General features: G+C 36.5%; 1 protein-coding gene across 1 annotated transcript in view; it reads right to left on the bottom strand.

Moving 5' to 3' along the window:
- LOC145687691 (baculoviral IAP repeat-containing protein 7-B-like) overlaps positions 1–22,410 on the bottom strand; it is a 208,616-nt gene that overhangs the window by 143,188 nt on the left and 43,018 nt on the right. Inside the window, exon 2 of the mRNA XM_081761147.1 lies at positions 6,477–6,536. Within this exon, the coding sequence (XP_081617273.1) occupies positions 6,477–6,503 (27 nt within the window). The 5' untranslated portion in view covers positions 6,504–6,536. The remainder of the gene's footprint in view (positions 1–6,476; positions 6,537–22,410) is intronic.

Genomic DNA, 22,410 nt, shown 5'->3' with positions numbered 1-22,410 from the left:
CCGTAATAAAACAACACTGATGGATGCTGCATTGTACGAAACAAATCATACTCTTGTGGTGTGTTCTTCATAAGTCCCATTTTCACCAGAGCACAAGACAGCCTGACCGAGCCCGGTTATATTAATCCAATATAGCGGCCATTAATTATCATCCATAAAGATAACTCTTTTTCGAAATATTTATTGCAGTATCTAGATTTATAAACAAGTACGACAAAATAATAACAAACATTTTTCTCTCCCCCATCCTACTGCCTCACAGTGTAAGTATGGGAAGGAATTAACTCCAAATCGATAATACGTCAAAATTGATACACGTCAAAAGAATCGGATAGAACTGAATGGTTAAAAGACTTGGAGTAATAACAACTGCACTATTCTCGAAGTATTTCCCTTGGGCGTAAATCCCGTGTAATGTTTCGGTGTGAATAGTTCGGAATAGTGTACAAAAAGGCAAAGTTTGAGATGGCTACGCAATTCTTGTGTTACCAAGAAGTCGTCGATTCAAAATGATCGATCTTCTTAAATTGTACAAAACACGGTTAATGACGATATTGAAACAGAAGCAGCAAGGCATAAACGCAATCGCATGCCACCTTTTCCTCTCTATGTTGGGCTGAGCGTGTATGCTAAAACTCGTAAAAAATCTCTCATTAATGAATTGCATTCACTAGGCAATTCGTCTACACGTGTACAGGAAATATCTTAAAGTCTTTCTCAGTGTTTGATAAATCAAAGTGACGAAATGGGTGTGTCCTTCCACTCTTCGTCGAGGTATTTTAACCGTTGCAGCATTAGATAATATTGACTACAATTCTTCTAGCACAACGTCAAAGGATTATTTTCATGGTACGGGCATTTCTATTTTCCAGCATCCTTCTAAGGATAACCCTAGCATTCGACGTGACCGTGTCTCACTGGATAAGTGAATATAAAAATCAGAACTGCTCCTGCTCTCCCCGATAATTATGTCCTAGTACCTCCTGCTTATATCACTAATAAGGAACCAGTTTTACTTCAACAGAACCCGCAGTTTGTAGAGAAAGTTCTTCCACGAAGTGGATTTTTCGCAGAAGAAAAAAACTAGGAGTGTTGGCTTGAAGCATGTTTAAAAAATGACACTACTTGCACTTGGTCTGTACACCATGCCTCGAAAACTGAAACTTTGCAAATGCCAAGTATATGCTGCCTGCTTTCGTTGTTTAAGGAAGACTCTAAATCTGTTGCTATGATACGGCACCAAATGAATATTGTACGAGAACTTACATACAAACTCAACAAAGGACAAGTTCCGGTTCTTTGGAACAATGGTACAATGGTACAATGATCCGGTACAATGGATCAACATGCTCTATTTGTCTTGGGGAAACGAATTCAATGGAATTGGCCAGAGTTATATGGCGAAGATCATCAAAGTCTGATGCTGGGAGGATTACACATCGAACAAGCCTTCCTGCATCTTATAGGCAAATGGTTAGATGGAAGTGGTTGGGTAGAAATTTTATACAAGTCAGATGTAGCAACACCAGGGACCGCTGACAGTATATTCAAAGTAACTCACATTACAAAAGCTTGCTTTCCCCATCAGATTACTTTGACAGTTTTACATCATTTGCCGCGTGATGCATATCAGAATTCTTCATCCGGGCAATGTTTTAATGACTGGTGCACTGAAAAGAAATCTTCGTGTCCAATGTTTAAGTTTTGGATAATATATTACCGTCTCGTGATTTATCTCTTAATTTACATCAGAGCCATACATCAAGGAAATTTTAAACTCTACGTTGAAACACCAAAACTAATGGCAGAATTGTTTTGCGCAATGGACCACCTTAGCTATGCTCGTTGGCTTCCCGTTCGCATTTTAGATTGAAGAAGTTGGAAGAAACATATCCTGAGATTATGAATGCTTTCGAAATTGGTTACTTTGTGATAAGAAAGACATCGAAACCTTTCTTTGCAATAGTTATAGATCAAGCTCACGAACAGAATAACAAAATTATAAAAGGGGATGGCGGGGCGATTGGTCTCTTACGCGACGACAATGCCCTTGTCAAATGAATGACAGCGGAACCAGAAATTAGTAGACTAATTAATGAATTCAAAATGTCATATAATGAATATGATCCTGATAATAAGCACCCTGAAGATTACTTGTCGATGCAAGAAAGATTTAAATCGTCTGTTGAAAAGATGAAAGAAGCTTTCGTCGAATTGGAGAATCCGTTTGAAGCAAATAATGGACTTGTTAATGTTGTTTTCAGAATCATCTATAGCGGTGATATAATTGAATCCCTATATTTAGCAGAAAAAAAAGGGTCTAATATGTACAAGGAATTTGTGCAAGAAAGATTAGTAGAATGTACCAAGCCATTCTTTTCGCCCATGAAAAAATCTCTAGTGCTTCATTCTTCCCTTCAAAAAAATAAAACAAACAGAAATGAAATAAATTTACTTAAGATGGACGTTGAGCTATTCTCTCGCTTACTACGCGTCAGTCAAACAAGACGACTTGACTTGGATGAATTCTTTCAGCACGAGAGTCAACAAATTCCACTGTCTCTCTGCCATAAATCACAATCCTCAAAAAAGTCCGACTTAGTTATGCTTCTTGAGAGTGAAGCCAACATCAAAGAAGAACACTTTCCTAATTCTTGTGATGTTTTATTATTTAATGGAGCAGTTTTGGTTCACATTTTGCAACCAGCATCAGCAGAAACATTTTGTTATTATTTCCAGTGTAATTCCTTCGAATATGTTCAAAGAGAAGCAGACACATTCCATGCAAAGCGAGTGGATCTGATATGGGATAGATGCTCTTCAAAGAGCATGAAATCTTCCACAAGAAAAAGTAGGGATGTAGAAATAAGGACGAAAGTAACACCAAATACACCAATTCCTAGGAAGTGGAACGATTTCCTTCGTAATGACGAAAATAAAGAACTGTTCCCTTTTCTTGGAAAGTCTATGTGTGAAAAAGGAAAGAATTAACTTTGAGGTAGCAACTACAATGGATATCACATAGAAACTTCAAGAAATCTTCCAACATTTTCAAACAAATCATCAGGAAATCATTTAGAAGAAGCTGATGGTAGGATCATGTTACATTGCTTTGATGCAGCATTAAATAGACACAAAAGATAGTTATCCGCACAGTAGACACAGATGTTGTAATACTTGCTGTATCGTTTTTCTACGACTTTGAGCGACACGGTTTAGAAGAATTATGGTTATCTTTCGGCACCAAGAAACATCATCGATTTCTCCCAGTTCATCATATTTCAATAGCATTAGGAAAAGAAAAATCAAGTGCGTTACGAAGCCTCCACGCGTTTACAGGATGTGATACAATGTCATACTTTCTCGGACATGGAAAATTATAAGCATGGAAAACATGGCTTTTGTATCCAGAGGTGACCACAGCTTTTCTAACAATTTCACACCCTGTAATCAACATAGGCGAAGATTTTTTTAATTCACTGCAACGATATGTTGTCTTATTATATTCAAAAACAAATGAAAAATTTGAAGTTAATGAAGCCCGGGGAGAATTATTTTTGGAAAAGGGCAGACCTCTTACTGCGCTTCCTCCAACTTGTGATGCCTTGCTTCTTCACACCAAGTGTGCAGCATACCAAGTTGGACAATCTGGGGTCAAGGAATAAAGAAGATAGCACATATTCCTTCACCAGTAATCTGGGGATGGACTGACAATGGAAGTGAACTTTCTCTAACATGGACTTCCATTCCAGTTGTATACGAAGCATGTAGGAAGCTCTTTTTGATATGTGCCTCCAAGACATTTACCAAAAGATATTTGTAGAAGTGCAAGCGTTCCGTGCTGCTTTTTTGTTCTGTGTGTAGGGAAACATGTGCAAAGGTGATGTAAACTGAAAACAAAGATCTAGACCAATAAAACTTTCATGTAAGTAGCTCTCATTATTTTTGGAAATTCAGTTGATCCACAGTAAATTTACACCACGTTGGAAACGTACCAATAAATAGATAAATGTATGATTTTTTATAGAATAGTTTGCACACAAAGTAATATTTACTGTTCGTCGAAATCATAAAACTGTTTGTACACATAGAAAATCCAAAAGATATATTGTGAATTTCAAATTATCGAACCAAGTATTTGCGTTGTGTTTCTGTTCTTAGAATACGAAAGAAATTATTTACATTCTAATTTATAACAATATATTGCTTTTTGTAATTTCCTTATAATATTGTAAAGGATATAAAGCCAATGTCTATGGTTTAAAGACAGAACTTACTTCTTAGTCTTTCTGTGCAGTTCCTCTTTCGATTCATAAGAAACCATAAAACTTTTCTATCGTGACACTATGCACGTAATTTTTTAAGATATTCTTAAACTCGATTCATGTGTAAAAGTGAATAGTAATAGAATAGGTGATATTACTTTGTCCGTATTCGTTTAAAAATCTAGATACTCGGGTCAATATTTCGAAAGAAACTAATTTTTATGAATCATAATAATGGCCGCAATATTGGATTCATAACCGGGCTTCATCAGCAGGCCCGTAGCCAGCCAAAAAATGTAGGGGGGCAGGCTGAAGTTAGGGGGGCCCGATCCAACCATATTATAGTTCAGTTGCAAGCCTACCGTGAAAATTTTAGGGGTCAGCAAAAATGTAGGGGGAGCCAGCCCCCCTAGACCCCCCTGGATACGGGCCTGTTGGTCAGGCTACTTTGTGCTTCTGGTGAAAGTGAGAGTTATGAAGAACACAACACAAGAGTATGATTTGTTTCGTACAATGCAGCATCCATCAATGTTGTTTTATTACGGTAAATGAACTCTTGTTCAAAATTTGGGAAAATCAATCGACTCAACGTGAATCTTTAAATTGTCACAACTTCGTTGTTTATTAACCAATCTGAATGAACTATACACCAAACGAAAGATAATTTAACACTCTTTATAAAGTTATACGAGATCGTTTTCGATAATCCCAGCCGTTTACTTGTTATTTTAAAAAATATGAGTAAACTCCATCATAAGAAATGTAAAGTTCCAAATTAAATAATTTCTATGGGTGTTAATTTCAGTGTTAGGTAAAATCTTTTGCTATTTTATTAGACCCTGTTATCTTCTACGTTGTTTAGTTTTTAAATCGTGAAGATTGGACTATTAGTTAAGGAGATATAGACATCTAAAACCAATACTATGAATTCGCAGAGGCGGCCATCTTTGATAGCCGCCATATTGGATTCTGGCCACCTGTCGGAGTGGGGCCACTTCGATTCCTCCTTAGTTGGATCAGGAAAACAACATATCCGAGTGGCACGTTTTTAACACAAAGTGCAGGATACATGCCGTAAGCTCCCCTACTATTAGCACGCTGATAGAGTATGTCGTGCTGAGTGACAACATAGGTCGAAATCAAAAATCCGATGTACCATCGAGGAATAATCACCGAAAAACGCTTCCTCCTAGACCGTTTGGCCGATCTCAACCAAACTTAGCACGCTGATAGAGTATGTCGTGCTGAGTGAGCACATAGGTCGAAATAAAAAATCCGATGTACCATCGAGGAATAATCACCGAAAAACGCCTGCATAGACTTAACATGGGGAAAAAGTCATGATTACGTAGTATAAGCTCGCTCAGCTCATTTCATTGCAATCGGGTATATCCATTGCATTCCTAGTGATAAAGTTCGCGTCCCTCATTATTTAATTTCCCCCCAAGAAGATGCTTAGTCTTATTTTTTTATAAAGTTCCACAATTCATTAGCATTGTTATTAATGTTATTTTCAGAATCTTGTATGAACGCTCTGTATGCCAGCTTAATGTCTTTCTTTATTTCACTACGCAATTCATTGAATTTATTGAGATAATTTACTTCTTTAATTACATTTGTATTTTTTATGATACCTTGCTTTAGTTTTTATTTTTTTAATAATTTCATTTGTAAACCAGCACGGATAAGTTGTTCTTGAGTTGTTTTTAAGTGGCACGCACTTGTCAAATACACTATAAATAGTATAATACAGATTATCAACTAGGTCATTGGCGTTTTCATATTTCTTTAGACAGTTCCAGTCAATAGATGAGAATTCAACATACAACTCTAAGAAATTAGCTTTCCTAAAATTATATCCTGATATATTAGTTTTCTTTTTAATCTTCGCGGTCCCCTGCTGCATCACGTTTATTACTAAGGATGGATGGTGTACCTCTTCTGGAATTAGTGGACAATATTCCCTACTGACTTCTATATTCGTTATATTAGACAGAACCAGATCTAATGTACGATTATTTTCATTCGTCTCATTATTTAATGATTGCAAATTATAATAAGACATAAATTCATATAAATTCTTACCTTTAGAGGAGCTTGTTTCAAAATTAAATTCCATACCGTTTATTTCCGATAAATTGAAATCACCAATCAGGAGAACAGGACAATAATAATAATAATAATAATAATATCAAAGTCATGAACACTTACAAGACACATCCCTAGACTTGTTGGCATTCTCCGCCCATTCTCCTCTTTACCGTAGCACACCTGGAGAGAAAAGTTGAGTCCGCCATGAGTTGTAAGAACCGAACAGCACACAGTGGTACAATGTAGCTCCTCCCTACATAAAACCAACCAACAGTCTCAGCGATAAATTACAGCGTCCCAACCTACCACGTACAAAATGAGCATTAAAATATTTGTTAGCCACTGAAGCAACATAGTTGCTCTGTAGGCGTCATATGCGCACCGAACAGAAAACGAGTATATGCTCATCTTCCCGTTTAAGAATTCTCCCCACTTTTTATCTCCATGCGCACAGAACATCTGACAGAAATACAGTTAATAATACTCAATACTTCTTTTTAAAGCACATCGATTTACCAGTACGTCAATTTATTCTATAAAAATTACTCCAAATTTCTTGCATAATAAGGCAAGAGAATGCAACAATGTTATGTACAGCGGGGGACACTTCTAAATGGTACAGCCATATGGAGATTTACGGCTAAGGTGTACCATTTAGAGGTGTCCCCCGCTGTACAAGTAAAATAAACACGAAGCATCGTGCCAATGCTTGGTAATCCACAGTTTCAGGATTTATTTATTTATTTATTTATTTATTTATTTATTTATTTATTTATTTATTTATTTATTTGCTCTATTATATGGACAAGAGCATGCTACAGTAGCACTTTGATCTCCCTTTTGCAGAAAGATAACGAGACTTATCTTACACCGCGTTATCTGTCCTTTATCCTCAATTAACAATACAGACGGAAAATTTTCAAGGAAATATTCGTGTTCAATACACATTTAATTAAGCTACAGGTTACAAATTTCACAATGCAAAATGAGTTTAAAAATGGAGTGCAAAGGGTTTACATTTCGTAAGATTTAAAAATTTGTTTTCATAAAAGTAAATAAATAAATACATAAAATGATCAAGTTATCGACGAGCGGAAACAAATATTTATAGACTCAAGTAGCACATATGCGTCGGAGACTCCAATCCAACTGCAAAATAAATGCCTTACAATTTTGGTGCTAAAAATAACGATATATATAGGGTGGGCCATTTATCTTGATATGCCCCTATAACTTTTGAGTTAATTTAAATATATATATGTACCGTGAAAATATCGAAAGGGATACATCCTTTGGCATACTCCTTGATACCACACACTTAACAATATTAACAGCCCAAGATAAAGTTAACAATATTGACAGCCCAAGATAAAGTTATGTTTGTTTAAATTATTTTTGGTATAGTATTGTCGAAAGATGACACATTTATTGATAGATCGCTTTGATATGAGCAAAATGACACGCTTAATGGCAAATTCTGATGGGCAATTTTCGAGAAAATCAACAAACCAATTATTATGACTAAGAAATTATGTCGTTCCCAATCAATCTGCTGGAGTAGTTTTATTTAATTATGTACAATATTAAGTAGCAAATCTTAATTAATGTTGTTGGATTTCTCCTTGCAACGATACACATAATCCTAACCGTGACGCACAAACTACTTGCATCTCAATCTCATGATGTACGTATTTTTAGTACAGCCATCTCCTAAGAAAAAACAATCTTCCAAGTCGCTATATTTTCCAAACTTAAATGTTACTGTATTGCGTTGCACTTTCATTTAAAGCTCGCTTCTCTTATTTGGAATATTTTATGTTCGTCTAATGCAGTTGATATGCAACATTTCAGTTTTACAACAAGATGAAAGAAAGAAAATGAAATCTTTCAGTTTACGTCCCACGATTATCCCGGTTAGACTAAAGGAGACGGTGATGATGAGAAATGAATGGAATAGTAGAATGAATAAAGTGCGAGGAAACAGAACCCCGAGAAAACCCACGCACATGGTGTTTGTTCACTACAAAATTCACTTGGCGCGATAGAGGATCAAACCAGGGACCCCACGCACCAGAGCTCAACGCTCTACCACTAAGCCAGCGCGGCCCCAAGAGGAAAGAAACAATATCAAAATATTGATAATTCAACACTTTCATATAAAATGTTATTAAGTACAAAATATTCTTTCATGATATATATGTAGGCCTTATACATACAGGGTGGCCCAAAAGTAGGTATGCACCCCTGCATTGATCAAGTATAACATTCTAGCTTATAGGTTTATTTGTTTCCGCTGTTACGAGTTGAAGATACAAGTAAAAAGACACTATTATTATTATTAAGTATTCTGCCTTTCGGCAGGTCCTGGGACTAATAAGGTTTTTTTTTTTTTTTTTTTTTTCGATTTTAGATTTGGACCTGGAAATGTTTCTTTCACTTTTCTCGATCTTTAGCTTCCTCTTTTAACTCCCAATACTTTCTCCTATTTTTCAAATCATCGATCAGCTGTGTTCTTCTTCTTCCTATTCCTCGCTTCCTTTCCATCTTTCCTTCTATGGCGGTTTTAAGAAGACAATTTCTTCGCAAGATGTGTCCAATCCAATTGGCCTTTCTATGAAGGATGGTGGCTAGAAGTGGTGGCCCTCTTCTCTCCTATCCGTTTCAAAACATCTTTTGTTTGTTGCACTCTCTGCTCATCTCCCTCATCTCATCGGGCTCATCTTCCTCCAACACCACATTTCGAAGCTCTCTAAATATTTCTCCTCTAACTTCCGTAATGTCCAAGCCTCTGGACCATACAGTCCAAAAAGACAATAAGAAAGACACTAAGAACAAATAATAAAGAAACTAAGTCTATCTGATGGATAACAATAAGAAATGATATAAAAAGCAATAAGTTGATCAGTACGGGACTGTATACCTACTTTTGGGCAACCCTATATCAGGGTGGATTAATTTAAATCATTCTGATTTAAATCACGATTTTAATCAAGATTTAAATCACTTGATTTTTTAAATAAAAATCGTTGATTTAAATCAAATTCCGAAATAAATTAATTTCAAGTGAAAATAAGTAAAATAACGTTTATGTTCTGTTACTTCGATTATGGAAGATAATAATTATAATACAATGAGACTCAAATGTATGTACAGCACAGTATGAAAACGAGTATCATGCAGAGGATGATTAGGGAAAATCCCGTTTTGAACGGGTAACTGGAGAATCCTGCTTTCTTCTCTTCGTAACGTAGGGTTTTTAAATCGTTAACTATTTTAACGGAGAAATCACCATCGACATTTAAAACAAAAATTATTTTATGTCCATGTCTATTTGTTTGTTTCCAGATAATAGGGGCGTATTTAGAGGGGCCCGATCCCCTTTCCGAAACAAAAATAAATTTAAACTTTAGGCGAAATTTATATACTAAATACATAGAAGTTCCTCGGGATCGTAATACGGCAAATTTTGGATGCGTTAAAATATCGAATAATACTTTTGATAAAGTGGATTCTTTCAAATATCTAGGATCAATATTAACAGACGAAAACGATATTTACGAAGAAATTAAATGTCAACTAAAAGCAGGGAATTCGTGTTATTATTCAGTTCAAAATCTCTTGTCACGAATTCTGTCCAGGAATTTGAAGATTAAAATATATATATGCCTGTTGTTCTCAGGGTGTCTAGCAAGCAAGCATAATCAAATTTCCTGACTTTCCCTGACACAATTATAATTTTCCCTGACTCTGTCCTTCTTTTTTTTTTTTCTTAGTAACTCATGAAAAGTAACTTATATTTAAATCATGAAAATGAAATCTTTCAGTTTTACGTCCCACGATTATGCCGGTTAGGCTAAAGGAGACGGTGATGGTGAGTAATGAATGAAATTAAGAAAGTGGGAGGAAACGGGAGAACCCCGAGAAAACACATGACCACGGTGTTTGTCCACCACAAAATCCACACGGCGCGAGCTGGGATCGAACCAGGGAACCCAAGCACCGGAGGTGAACGCTCTACCAGTGAGCCACCGCGCCCCCAACTTATATTTAAAGTGAACCAGGGGCGATCGCCCCCCCCCCCACACAAGAGAAGACTTTCTTATTTTATATATAAATAAACCCATCCATAACACGTTTGGAGCTCTTAAAAGTAGCAGTATTACCGCCGACCGCCCCCCCCAGAAGTCCGTCCTGGATCCGCCCCTGAAGTGAACTGTATGTTTTCACCATTGTTTATATGCTTATACAATATTATACAAACGTACAAACGAAACAATTCATTTACCTGTAATTTATGACTATTTTAGTGGCATTCCTTCTCCTCTCACGGCCTGGGAAAGATTTTTCCCTGACACACAATGAAATTACCTGACATTTTCCTTGAACCTGCAAATTCCCTGACTTTCCCTGACTGGTAGACGCCCTGCTTCTGTATGGTTGCGAAACATGGTCGCTTACTATGAGGGAAGAACGTAGACAAAGTATTTGAGAACAAGATCCTGAGACGAATATTCAGAAGAGGAGCGGGAATGGGGGAAACTTCATAACGAGGAACTACACAATTTATACGGTTAACCAAACATTGCTAGGGTCATCAAGTCTAGGAGACTCAGGTGGGCAGGTTATGCAGCCAGGATGGAAGAAAATAGGAACACTTTCAAATTCTTAACTGGAAGACCAATCGGAAAACGACCATTAGGAAAATCTAGGCGCAGATGGGATGACAATATTAAGATGAATCTCGCAGAAATAGGAATACAAAATAGAAACTGGATCCAATTGCCTAAGGATAGAAGTCAGTGGAGAGTTTCCGTGAATGCGGCATTGAACCTCCGGGTTCCATAGGCCATAGAGTTAATTAGTTAATTTTGGGCGAAATTTATATACTTTACATGTATTTCGTGCCGCTGGCTAGTTTCGATTTTTTAAAAAATATACTCCTGCCAAATATCAGGAACTTTCGTGAAAAGAAAAGTGTCATGTTAATAAACGTTGCTGTACGTTTTTTCCTTAATGCTTAAGGAATATTGTTTCGGATTGAAATAGGTTAACGATTGAGGATTAATTCGAAATTAAACCAAAATACTTTCACTTAAATGGCATAATTGTCATTTGATATTAATTCCTAATGTTTTTTCTCCAGTTCGCGACTTGTATTATACGAGGAGAAAGATTTGATTTAAATAAAAAAAATCGATTTAAATCAAAAAAATCAACAAAAATGATTTTTATTTAAAAAATCATGATTTTTTTCCACCATATATATATATATCGGGTGTTGCAAAATAAGTGTTACAACTCTTGGGAGGTGACTCCTGTCACTGAGACAAGAAAAAAAGTTCTCTTCAATTTTCTGCTATCGGACATAGTTTCAGATCTACAAGGTGCCGAAAGCGTGGGAAAATGACTTTCGGATGCCAATAGTTCGGAAACTATCCAACATAAAGAGGGCGGGTAAAAAATTCACTGAAGAAGTCATACCTGCTCTATTAAATTTTGCATGTTTCACAATCCTACCGTGCACGCGCAAGGGATTCCCCAAAGGAACGTAGGGAGTCCCGGATAATCTGCCAAATGGAACTTGGTTAAATGGATATGAATTGATAGGCTTTCTACCAGGTAATAATAATTCGTTTGTCTTAAGTCGTTATCTGGAACGAATACAAAATGGCGGACACCTTTATGCCCGTTGTGTGTGGTTGCATAATCGCCAGGAACGGATGCTGGCCAACAGTGACGTTCTGAGTATTAATTGTAGCGAATTTGTACTCAAATGCTCTAGAAAGACAACTGGAGTGGCGGCAGAGCATAAGAGATGAAGCAGGGTGATTCACATGTGTGGAAACACTTAACGAAAAATGCCCAGAAATGCACTCATACTCAATAAACGTGAGTTCAAAGCGTCGGAAATGTAAGGATTAGCGTCAAGAACATGAAAGCCATTGCCAATTCACCAATAATATTCCCTCAAACCGATGCAATATAATGTGCATGGTTGCATACCAATAAGGATGAGGCCAAGTTCAAATTGTGCAATGGACTCACAAAGAAACTGGGTAAACTAAAGAAATGTCACTAGTGGGATCGCATGATCGATATTGAAATGTGACCAATGTGTGTGTTGATATCAACATGTAGCTAATGGACAAATGTCAACATGTCGCACTACTGCCGGGACATCGTCCCACGTGCGAAAAATAGGAAAATAACTACTCGGGCCTTGAATCTGAGGCCGTGGGCTCCCAGTAGGATTGGAAACTGCGACCACGCGAGCAAAAGCGAGCGCTCTAGCCCTGAGGTTCGAAGGAGCCTCACTTTCTCTGTATTCATTTCTTTGAAGAGTACCCACTTTGTTTGGCAAGCCCTCTTGTACAGCCTCCCGACATACTTGTGTGTTCCATTTTGTTACTTCTACTGCACAGTTGTAAACAATCAGAGCTTTAAGACGTTTCTTCCTATTTCTCATGTCGTTTTACTTTCCATATGTATGGTGTTCCAGCTGTAGTGTTAAATGTGCCAAATCGGTTCATTTTCGTCTTTGTCTTGGCATGTGCACTGTGTGTAAGATACGAATTTCTGGAGGTATTTTCCTATATTTCGAGTACGTCATATGTCTCAGAAGACGTGGGACATGATACAAGTTTGTTATTTTCACGCTCTATCAGAATTTGAACCATGCATTATGAGATTTCTTTCCATATGTGTCGACTGTGGGACAATGTCCCAAACAAAGAGGGACATTGATACAATCGTGTTCTAGTTACGTTCTACCAAAATGTGCACCAGATATAATAGCAGAATATACAACGTTATTTTCCTAGTTTTCGCACGTGAGATGGTGTCCCAGCAGTAGTGCGACATGTTGACATTTGTCCATTAGCTACATGTTGATATCAACACACACATTGGCCACATTTCAATATCGATCATGCGATCCCACTAGTGACATTTCTTTAGTTTACCCAGTTTCTTTGTGAGTCCATTGCACAATTTGAACTTGGCCTCATCCTTATTGGTATGCAACCATGTACATCATATTGCATCGGTTTGAGGGAATATTATTGGTGAATTGGCAATGGCTTTCATGTTCTTGACGCTAATCCTTACATTTCCGACGCTTTGAACTCACGTTTATTGAGTATGAGTGCATTTCTGGGCATTTTTCGTTAAGTGTTTCCACACATGTGAATCACCCTGCTTCATCTCTTATGCTCTACCGACACTCCAGTTGTCTTTCTAGAGCATTTGAGTACAAATTCGCTACACTTAATACTCAGAACGTCACTGTTGGCCAGCATCCGTTCCTGGCGATTATGCAACCACACACAACGGGCATAAAGGTGTCCGCCATTTTGTATTCGTTCCAGATAACGACTTAAGACAAACGAATTATTATTACCTGGTAGAAAGCCTATCAATTCATATCCATTTAACCAAGTTTCATTTGGCAGATTATCCGGGACTCCCTACGTTCCTTTGGGGAATCCCTTGCGCGTGCACGGTAGGATTGTGAAACATGCAAAATTTAATAGAGCAGGTATGACTTCTTCAGTGAATTTTTTACCCGCCCTCTTTATGTTGGATAGTTTCCGAACTATTGGCATCCGAAAGTCATTTTCCCACGCTTTCGGCACCTTGTAGATCTGAAACTATGTCCGATAGCAGAAAATTGAAGAGAACTTTTTTTCTTGTTTCAGTGACAGGAGTCACCTCCCAAGAGTTGTAACACTTATTTTGCAACACCCGATATATATATATATATATATATATATATATATATATATATATACCCAGGAGGAAGGGACAAAATTTGCGAAATGATAGTTTGAGATATTCTAAGCAAAATAGTTCATTTGAATATAGGTCCTAATCTCAACGGTTTGAGAGCTACAGGTGGCTGCATACCGTTGGAAAGGTCATTCCATCACCTTACAAATCCGCTGCGTCTTACCTCTGTAAAATAGGTTTAGTTACACAGTGAGAAATACGAAATATAAAGTAAAAATGGTTCACAACATGTAGCTCTCAAACCGTTGCGATTAGGACCTATGTTCATATGAACTTTTTTTGCTTAAAGTCACCCATACTACCATTTTCCAAAATAATGTTTTTTCCTCCTGGGACACCCTGTATAAATATATATATATTTGTATTATCATTGAGTCATTCAACTAATTATAATCGCACGAATTAGGAATTAAGATTTCTGGGTGTTCGGCATTTATGGCCGTTAATACCCCGTCACTTATGAGGGACGACATCCCTCGGTGATCACACTCTCCAAGGAATCGGGGAGGAAGAAAAGAATTGGGACGAAAGGAATCAGCCTGGGACCATTATGTAAGATACCATCTCGACATTTTCCTGGTGTGAATGAGGGTAACCAACAAAAAGCTCATTAAGGATGGTTGCCCTGAGAAAACTTTCACACTTCTCGACCTAGTATCTCTACCGGCAATTATACCGTATACACGAAGATTATTATCTTTTTCGTGACCGTATAAACGAAAATTGTATCTTTGTCATGACTAGATGTGTTTGGAAAGGTGTCCCGACAAAACGTACCAGCGACAAAACGTACCACTTGAATTTTTGCGACAAAACGTACCACTTTTGACGACCTGTCATAAACGACAACCTATCATGGATTAATTAAAGCATTTCTGATATTTATTCCACGACAAAACGTACCACTTATATAAATTACAACCTGTCATGGACTAATTAAAACATTTTGGATATTTAATCCACGACAAAACGTACTACTTCATGCTGAAAAACTACTTCCTCATTAGCAGGTAAAACAACGGCAGTATAAGGTTGAGAACAAACAGGTAATGTATCGAGTTGTCAAAGTGCAGAAGCTCATTGGTAAAAGAGGGCTCATTTACAGAGGAAATGTAGCAGCCTATAAACTGAAAGACACAGCTATAGATCATGGAAACTTTTTGGATATTATTCCTTTCTTAAGTAAATTTGATCTTAAGCTTAAAAGTAATTTAGATACGGTCACCGAGAAGAGTCATACACGAGGAAGTAAGCAGATAGTGGTCGCATAACTTTTACTAAACACAGTGAATTATGTTTTGAATGCTATCAGCACACTTATCAGAGAAGATATTTCGAAAGAAGTCTCTCAAGCTTCAATATTTTCTGTTCTAGTAGACACTACCCAAGATATAGTAGTTTCAGGCCAGTGCTCTGTTGTTTTAGTATGTTGTTAAAATGATTGTTAAACAAAGTATTGTTGTCATTGTAAAATGCATATCTACCACAAGCCAGTGTCTTTGCGGTTTACTGCTAGAAATTCTGCAGAAGTTGAACCTTGATATTAAGAAGTGTATTTGAAATTCAACCGCTGGCTCAAGTAACATGCAAGGACAATATTTGGATTTTTTCAATTCACCTATGATCAGTTACACGTGTGATTCAGTTGATTTTGAGTTTAACGGCCCTTTTTAGCAACGAGGCTATATGAGACGGGACATACTGATTTACGGGAAATCCGAAGCACATGAGCTTCCGCCGGGAATCGAACCCAGGTCTCCCACGACAAAGGCGCATGCGCTAATCGCTTAACTACTAAGAAACTCACTCGTGTGGTGTTACGCTCATATACTCAATCATGTCATATGTGATCTGACAAAAAAAATTGCATTGATTCTGTGTCATTGTTCTGCTGAATGACTGCGATATTTATGCATGAGTCTTATCAGCGAATGTACATTTGGAAGATCAAATGTTAATAAAGGTGTCTTACAGTTATTGCGGAAACAAGATGGTAGAAAACACACTGTTTTTCAGAAAAAGTTTGGTCATTTTTCGAACCCAAAAAGTGTTTTGTATATAGAGTTGACAATAACAATTAAGAAAATTGCTTCTACAGAAAATATCAAACCAAAAGCTAGGTGTAAAGCGAAAGGATATATAAAAGATCTTCTCAAGTTCAAAACAATTCTGACAGCAGAAATGTTCCTTAAGATATTTCCAGTGACGACCTCTCTGTCAAACTATCTCCAAATAGTGGGTGCTGCTAGTGTAATCCTATCGGATGGTGCAGACTACTCTGTTCCAACTGAAAGAGTAGAGAGATTATTTTGAATCCGTTAAGAATGCAGCATTAAGCTTTGTAGAATGGGCCAATAACAAATGTGAAGACTTAGAACGTGATTTCTTTTTTTTTTTTTTATTATTGGCCTATCGACAATTCGCCTTCAGAGATGGACAAAGATTCTTCCTGTGAATATGAAGATGAAGCTGCTTCTATCCAATGACCAGGTACTACATCGAAGCATTCAACACAATATTGGATATGGTAGTTTTGAGTATTTCTTCAAGATTCAAGAAGCAATGTACTTTATGGATTATTTGGACCGTAGCCACTTCAACCAAGTAACATAACTTCCAGACGTGCCTTTCGATAAACTTACATATTTTCTGAAAAACTTTAGTTAAGTAGTTTCCAAGGATACTATAAATGTATTCTCTTGGACTTTTGAAGGACGTGGATATCCTTGAAAGTCAGTCTTGATGACGAGCACAACCGAGGAAAAATGACTGTACTGATGGTGCAAGTGATTCAGAATTAGAAAAAAATACATTTGTTTACAAGGAAAGCGAATGCAAAACGTGTTGCAAAATTGTCCAATGTGCTGCTTTTTAATTTTGCAGAATTGTAATTTGTGCAGTATTACTTATCCAGGTTTCCAGCATACAAATTTTTATTGACTTTGCCCGTAACATGTGAAAGAAATTTTTCAAAATTGAAATAAACTGAAATACATTAAAAATAGGCTAACGAGTACCATGTCTCAGGAACATTTGAAAACATTTTGTTGATGTCTATTGAAAAAGATTTATTAAAAAAATATTTCGAATGCAAACGTGATAGATACAGTAGCATCAAAAACTAGTACACTAAAACGTCTGCTAATTTTGTAATATAGTATACGTTCTCCTTGAACTTCATATAATATTTTGAACAATTCAGAATAATATACTGATGAAAGAATATCAGGTTTTAATTGTCAAGTGTTAATACTATTGACTTACTCTAAAAAGAACACTGTGCAATTGATTTGTGACATTGAGATTCTGGTGGCCCTTGTGGGAGAAAGCACCCGCGCCCCTCTAATAATGCCTATCCGTCTCTGATCCAAAGCCTGAATAATGTGTGATGGAAATCAGCAAATATTCAAATATTGCATATGCAAGATTCTTGCTGGTCTTGCAGGTATGGTCTTGGTGTTGCGAGAATCTTGCAGGCTTGGTCTTAGTCTTGGTCTTGCATCGGTACTTTTCTCACCACCAATCTGGTTAACTTTTAACCTTATTTTGGCCGATATATATATATATATATATATATATATATATATATATATATATATATATATATATATATATATATATATATATATATACTTATATACCGTCCTATCAAGTGGTACGTTTTGTCGCCTGACATTATTTGATGGCTGATTGGAAGACTCTTCGCAAGTAGCCCTCCAGGCAAGTGGTACGTTTTGTCGCTTGTCATTATTTAAAGTGTTTTTAGAAAACCCTTCACAAGCAGCCCTCAGGGTAAGTGGTACGTTTTGTCGGTGGTACGTTTTGTCGCTAGTACGTTTTGTCGCGTATTCGTTTGGAAAAGCTTCTTATGTGCTTTCAAACCAGTTTGTAAGTACAGTATAAGATCTTCCCATTTTTAGTTTTTTTTTTTTGTATGTGTGTGTGTGTGTGTGTGTGTGTCAATGCTATCAAAATTGCAAAAGTTCACGTACTTTGATCTTCTTGGGAAACATCAAGATGAATAAATATTTTAATTTAATGTTTCATTAGTATGCCTCCTATGCTAGATAATTAATCAAAGTGAATGATTCTGAAATAACTAGGGGAATGAAAATTTGGGAAGAAACGAAAGAACCCCGAGAAACCGATGGACAAGGTGTTAGAACACCACAAACTCCTCTAGCCTGGGATCGAAGCAGGAACCCCTTCCAGCACAGATAAATTTCTATCACTGAACCACCTCCTCGCCCATTAAAATATTGTAGCGACAATCATAAAGGAACATTATTTAGGGAAAAGAGTAAATACACAGTTATTCGATTTGAACATTATAATAAATCTATTTGAATCTGATTATAATTTCACTTACATAAAACTGGAGAAACATTTTCAAAACTTTATCGTTCCGAGCGAGTTTCTTATACGCTAAACATAGAAAATAATTCAATAATAGAATGATCATAATTAGATGCAAACATAATAAATAGGGATGCGCACGAGACGAGTCGAGACAGGATTTTCCTGGCAAAATTCGAGTCGAGACACGGCTCTTCCAATAGAGAAATATACATTTTTCGAGTCGAAACATCACTTTTACAGCATATTTTCGAGACGATACAGCCACAAATCTTGTCTCGTGCGCATCCCTAATAATAAAACTGTAGGACAAAAACATGCGCACGTTTTTTTTTTTTTTTTTAATCAACATGCATGATCTGAAATCGAACCTCCAACGGCTTGCCCTAAACGAAGACGCTCTACAACTGAACCACACTCCCATCTCTCTTTTTAACTTGGGAGCACGATTGCTCAGAGGAGAGTTTACTTTTACTGAGTGGGGTCCCTTGTTCGATCCCAGGCTAAGTGAATAACATCCGTGTCTGTGGATCTTTTCGAGGTACTCGTGTTTCCCCCACTTTCTCATTCACAGATTCTTCCTTCATCATTTACTTGCCTTAAGAGCCTTCATCCCGGTGAAATTAAAATACCGCTAATTTTACAGTAATTATGTGACATCTTCAAATAGATAAACGATAATCGAAATGTGGAACAAGAGCGCCCTAGACAATACTATTTTACATGAGAAACCGTTATCACGACTCACTTATCTGCTTTTGGTTTCGAGCCATTTTGAAAATCGGCATTTATTTTCGCGTTTCTAAACAGCTGAAAACGGAAAGCCACTAGGTGACTTGTGATAACGGTACCTCACGCAAAATAATATTGTCTAGGGCGCTCTTGTTCCATATTTCAATTATCTTTTATCTATTTGAAGATATCACATAATTACTGTAAAATTAGCGGTATTTTAATTTCGCCAGGATGAAGACTCTTAATCATCTGTCTCCCTTAGTCTAAAGGACATATTCGCAGAATGTTAAACTGAAAGATACGATTTCATGTCATTTATTTGTTTAACTTCTAGAAATGCATACACAGGCTTTCGCGCAAGAAAATTAAAACGTTGCTGTGCTATAGATAAGAGATCTAATTCATTCACACTACAAATACAGGTATTAACATAATACAAGACTATTTCGTTATATCAGCATTTGGTACAAAAAATTAATATGTGTGAATATGTAATTAATTCACACATTACATTGAAATACCATGTTAAAATGTATATATTAACAGCACTCTACATATATAAGCAGTGCCTATTTGAATTGGAAAACAATGAACCACGATAAATAAATCTGAAAGCGGCTCGGCCGGGCATATAATACACACATAGCTCAGTATCATAAATTTAGGGGGTGATTCATATATAAAATAAAAAAAAAATAAATAAAGAGATTGGAAAACGTTTGTTTCCTGAGTTATAAGCCACAGATATGTGAAATACTTCGTTTTAAAATGCCTTGCCTTAAAAATTATGGAAACTCCCGGAAGCAGTTTAATCAATTACACAGGAACAAATATGCGCTCCATCTAAATATCAATGTTTCATAATCCTCTGGTATCCACGCAACGGATACTCAATTAAAGTTTAAGTGTACCATGTGCCAGACTTACTTTAAACAATTCGGATTACACTGGTATTAATTTACTGCTAGGAGAAGCGTTATTTAAATGTTGTGCAAATTGTCCCTGTTTAGATGTTGAATTTTCGAAATTGCTGAAACACACTTACTGGCGTTTTTAATCAGTTTATTAAAAAAAATCACAACTCCAACTTAAGCTAGAACTAACATAGAAGATTTTCTAAAAATAAATAAATAAATAATCGAAAATTAAGATAGGCTACTAAAAAACTGAACAACATAATCGAAATCTCCAATATGAAAGAAATTACTCTCCATTCCTCCTTACGAACGGAATTTTCGAAAATGCTGAAATATATATAGTGAGTTTGGGTGATTCCGGACATCCTAAGCTTACGATAATACTGTTCTTCTCATGTGTAATGTGGATGGAGACTTGTTGTGATGCCTATTTGAAGCACTGTACCTTCCTACAGTTCAGTGCTGAGTACGAAGTGCAATGAGTGTTATACGTAGTTTCGACGGTGGGTGAAAGAAAAAGAAACAGGAAAGTTAATGCACGTTTTTCGACCTGATGTAACATTTTAGTGGAACATATTAAGGTTTTACACATAAGCGGTTATCAACAAATGGTTAAGTAAGACATATATTGAAGCGAAGATCCTACTTTACTCGTTACATATTGAAAGACTTCTATTACTTTGCGAGTGCCTGCTCAACGCGTGCACAAGTTTACAGTGCTCAAAACGGGCGAATTCGGACGTTTAGGGGGAGGGTGAATTCGGACACGTTTATTACGTTAAGCTGAATCCGGACAATGTGATTGATGAACTAAGAGGATTCAGAACTCTCTCTCCTCTCTCGCTTTTCATGTTTATGAATGTGAAATAGTACGTGAGGTCTATTGCTTATATCTAGAGTCTATTCATTTTTACCATAAATGGACTCCGAGGAATCACCAAAAAAAGCTATAAAATTATCTTAGGATTTACAAACACAAGTAAATTACAAAATGCTAATTACAACGTGCTCAAGAATTCTACTCTACTGAATGGCTACATCATCTGGTATATTCCCGTTTGATCTGCAACAAGTTCGGGAACATGAATTTCTTTTGCCGAATGAACATTATTCCTCTTCTGTATACCAGACTCAAGGGCGTCTCTGGCGGATGGGGGACGACTAAGACGCGTACCTCCAATATTTTGAAGTGCAAAATAATCAATATTTTATTCTATTTATTTACTAACGACAGGATAACATAAATAATAATAATAATTATATTTATTTGGAATATAATATTCAGGCTGTAAAACGATTATAGCAAAGTTCTTGATATACCTCAGGGGGTCTGTGAAGGTAAGCAGAAAAGTAAAAAATGAAATCGAAGATAATAAACAGTTTGGGCTAGGTAGTACCATTTAAATCACTTTCTTTGATGCCCTCCCCCCTAAAAAAATACATGCCAAAGACGCCAATGATCAGACTCATCCTCAAAGACGTCTCAATCGCCTTCAGAGTTCTCAGCTAAACAGTTCATATCTTTTCCTGCTGTTGCTTCTTCCAAACCCACATTCCAAAGGCCAGGTGTTGCTAAAAGATTAAGTGTCACGAATTGCAGTTTGTTTCAAACTGTCTCCTCAAACACAATCGAAGGTATGGATGAAAACAACTGTGGATTTTGTGGGAAGAATTAGTATGCACCATCATCAAGCAAATACGGTTTCTGGGTATTCAGTACTGTGTGTAAGACCTGATTTCAAGAAACATGTGTGAGCGGTGATAAGGAACTGTATTTTACTGTATTTTACTGTATCTGTGGACAATGTGTCTGAATTATGACTAGTGTCCGAAACTAGCAGACGTCATTAACGCAAATAAATAAATAAATGCTAGTCTCAGTGCACACATATTATACATTTTACTAATAATCTAGTTGTTACTAGCCAAAAATAGTATTACAATATAGTTCTAATAGAAACAAATGTAATTACTATGTTTAATGATTAAACGCTATAGTGATAGTTACACTACTGTGCATTTAGCTTACAATTTCAACAGTAATTAGTGTAGAAATTACTATTTTAGTAATTTGTATGTATTTATCATGTATTTATATTTATATTCTGTACTTATAATGTTAGAATGTGAATGTAGCAAGATAGTAAGCTAAAATATACCTATCATATATATATATATCTTCCTTCAAAGTTCAGTGTCCGAAATCGCCAACCTACTGTCCGGATTCACCCTTCCAAATTCGCAAATCAAAGATTTTG

Source organism: Thermobia domestica, chromosome 6 (assembly GCF_964235325.1).
Source record: "Thermobia domestica chromosome 6, izTheDome1.hap1.1, whole genome shotgun sequence".
NCBI lineage: Eukaryota > Metazoa > Arthropoda > Insecta > Zygentoma > Lepismatidae > Thermobia > Thermobia domestica.
Note: the sequence above shows the minus strand (reverse complement) of the source record. Positions and strands in the feature narration are given on the sequence as shown.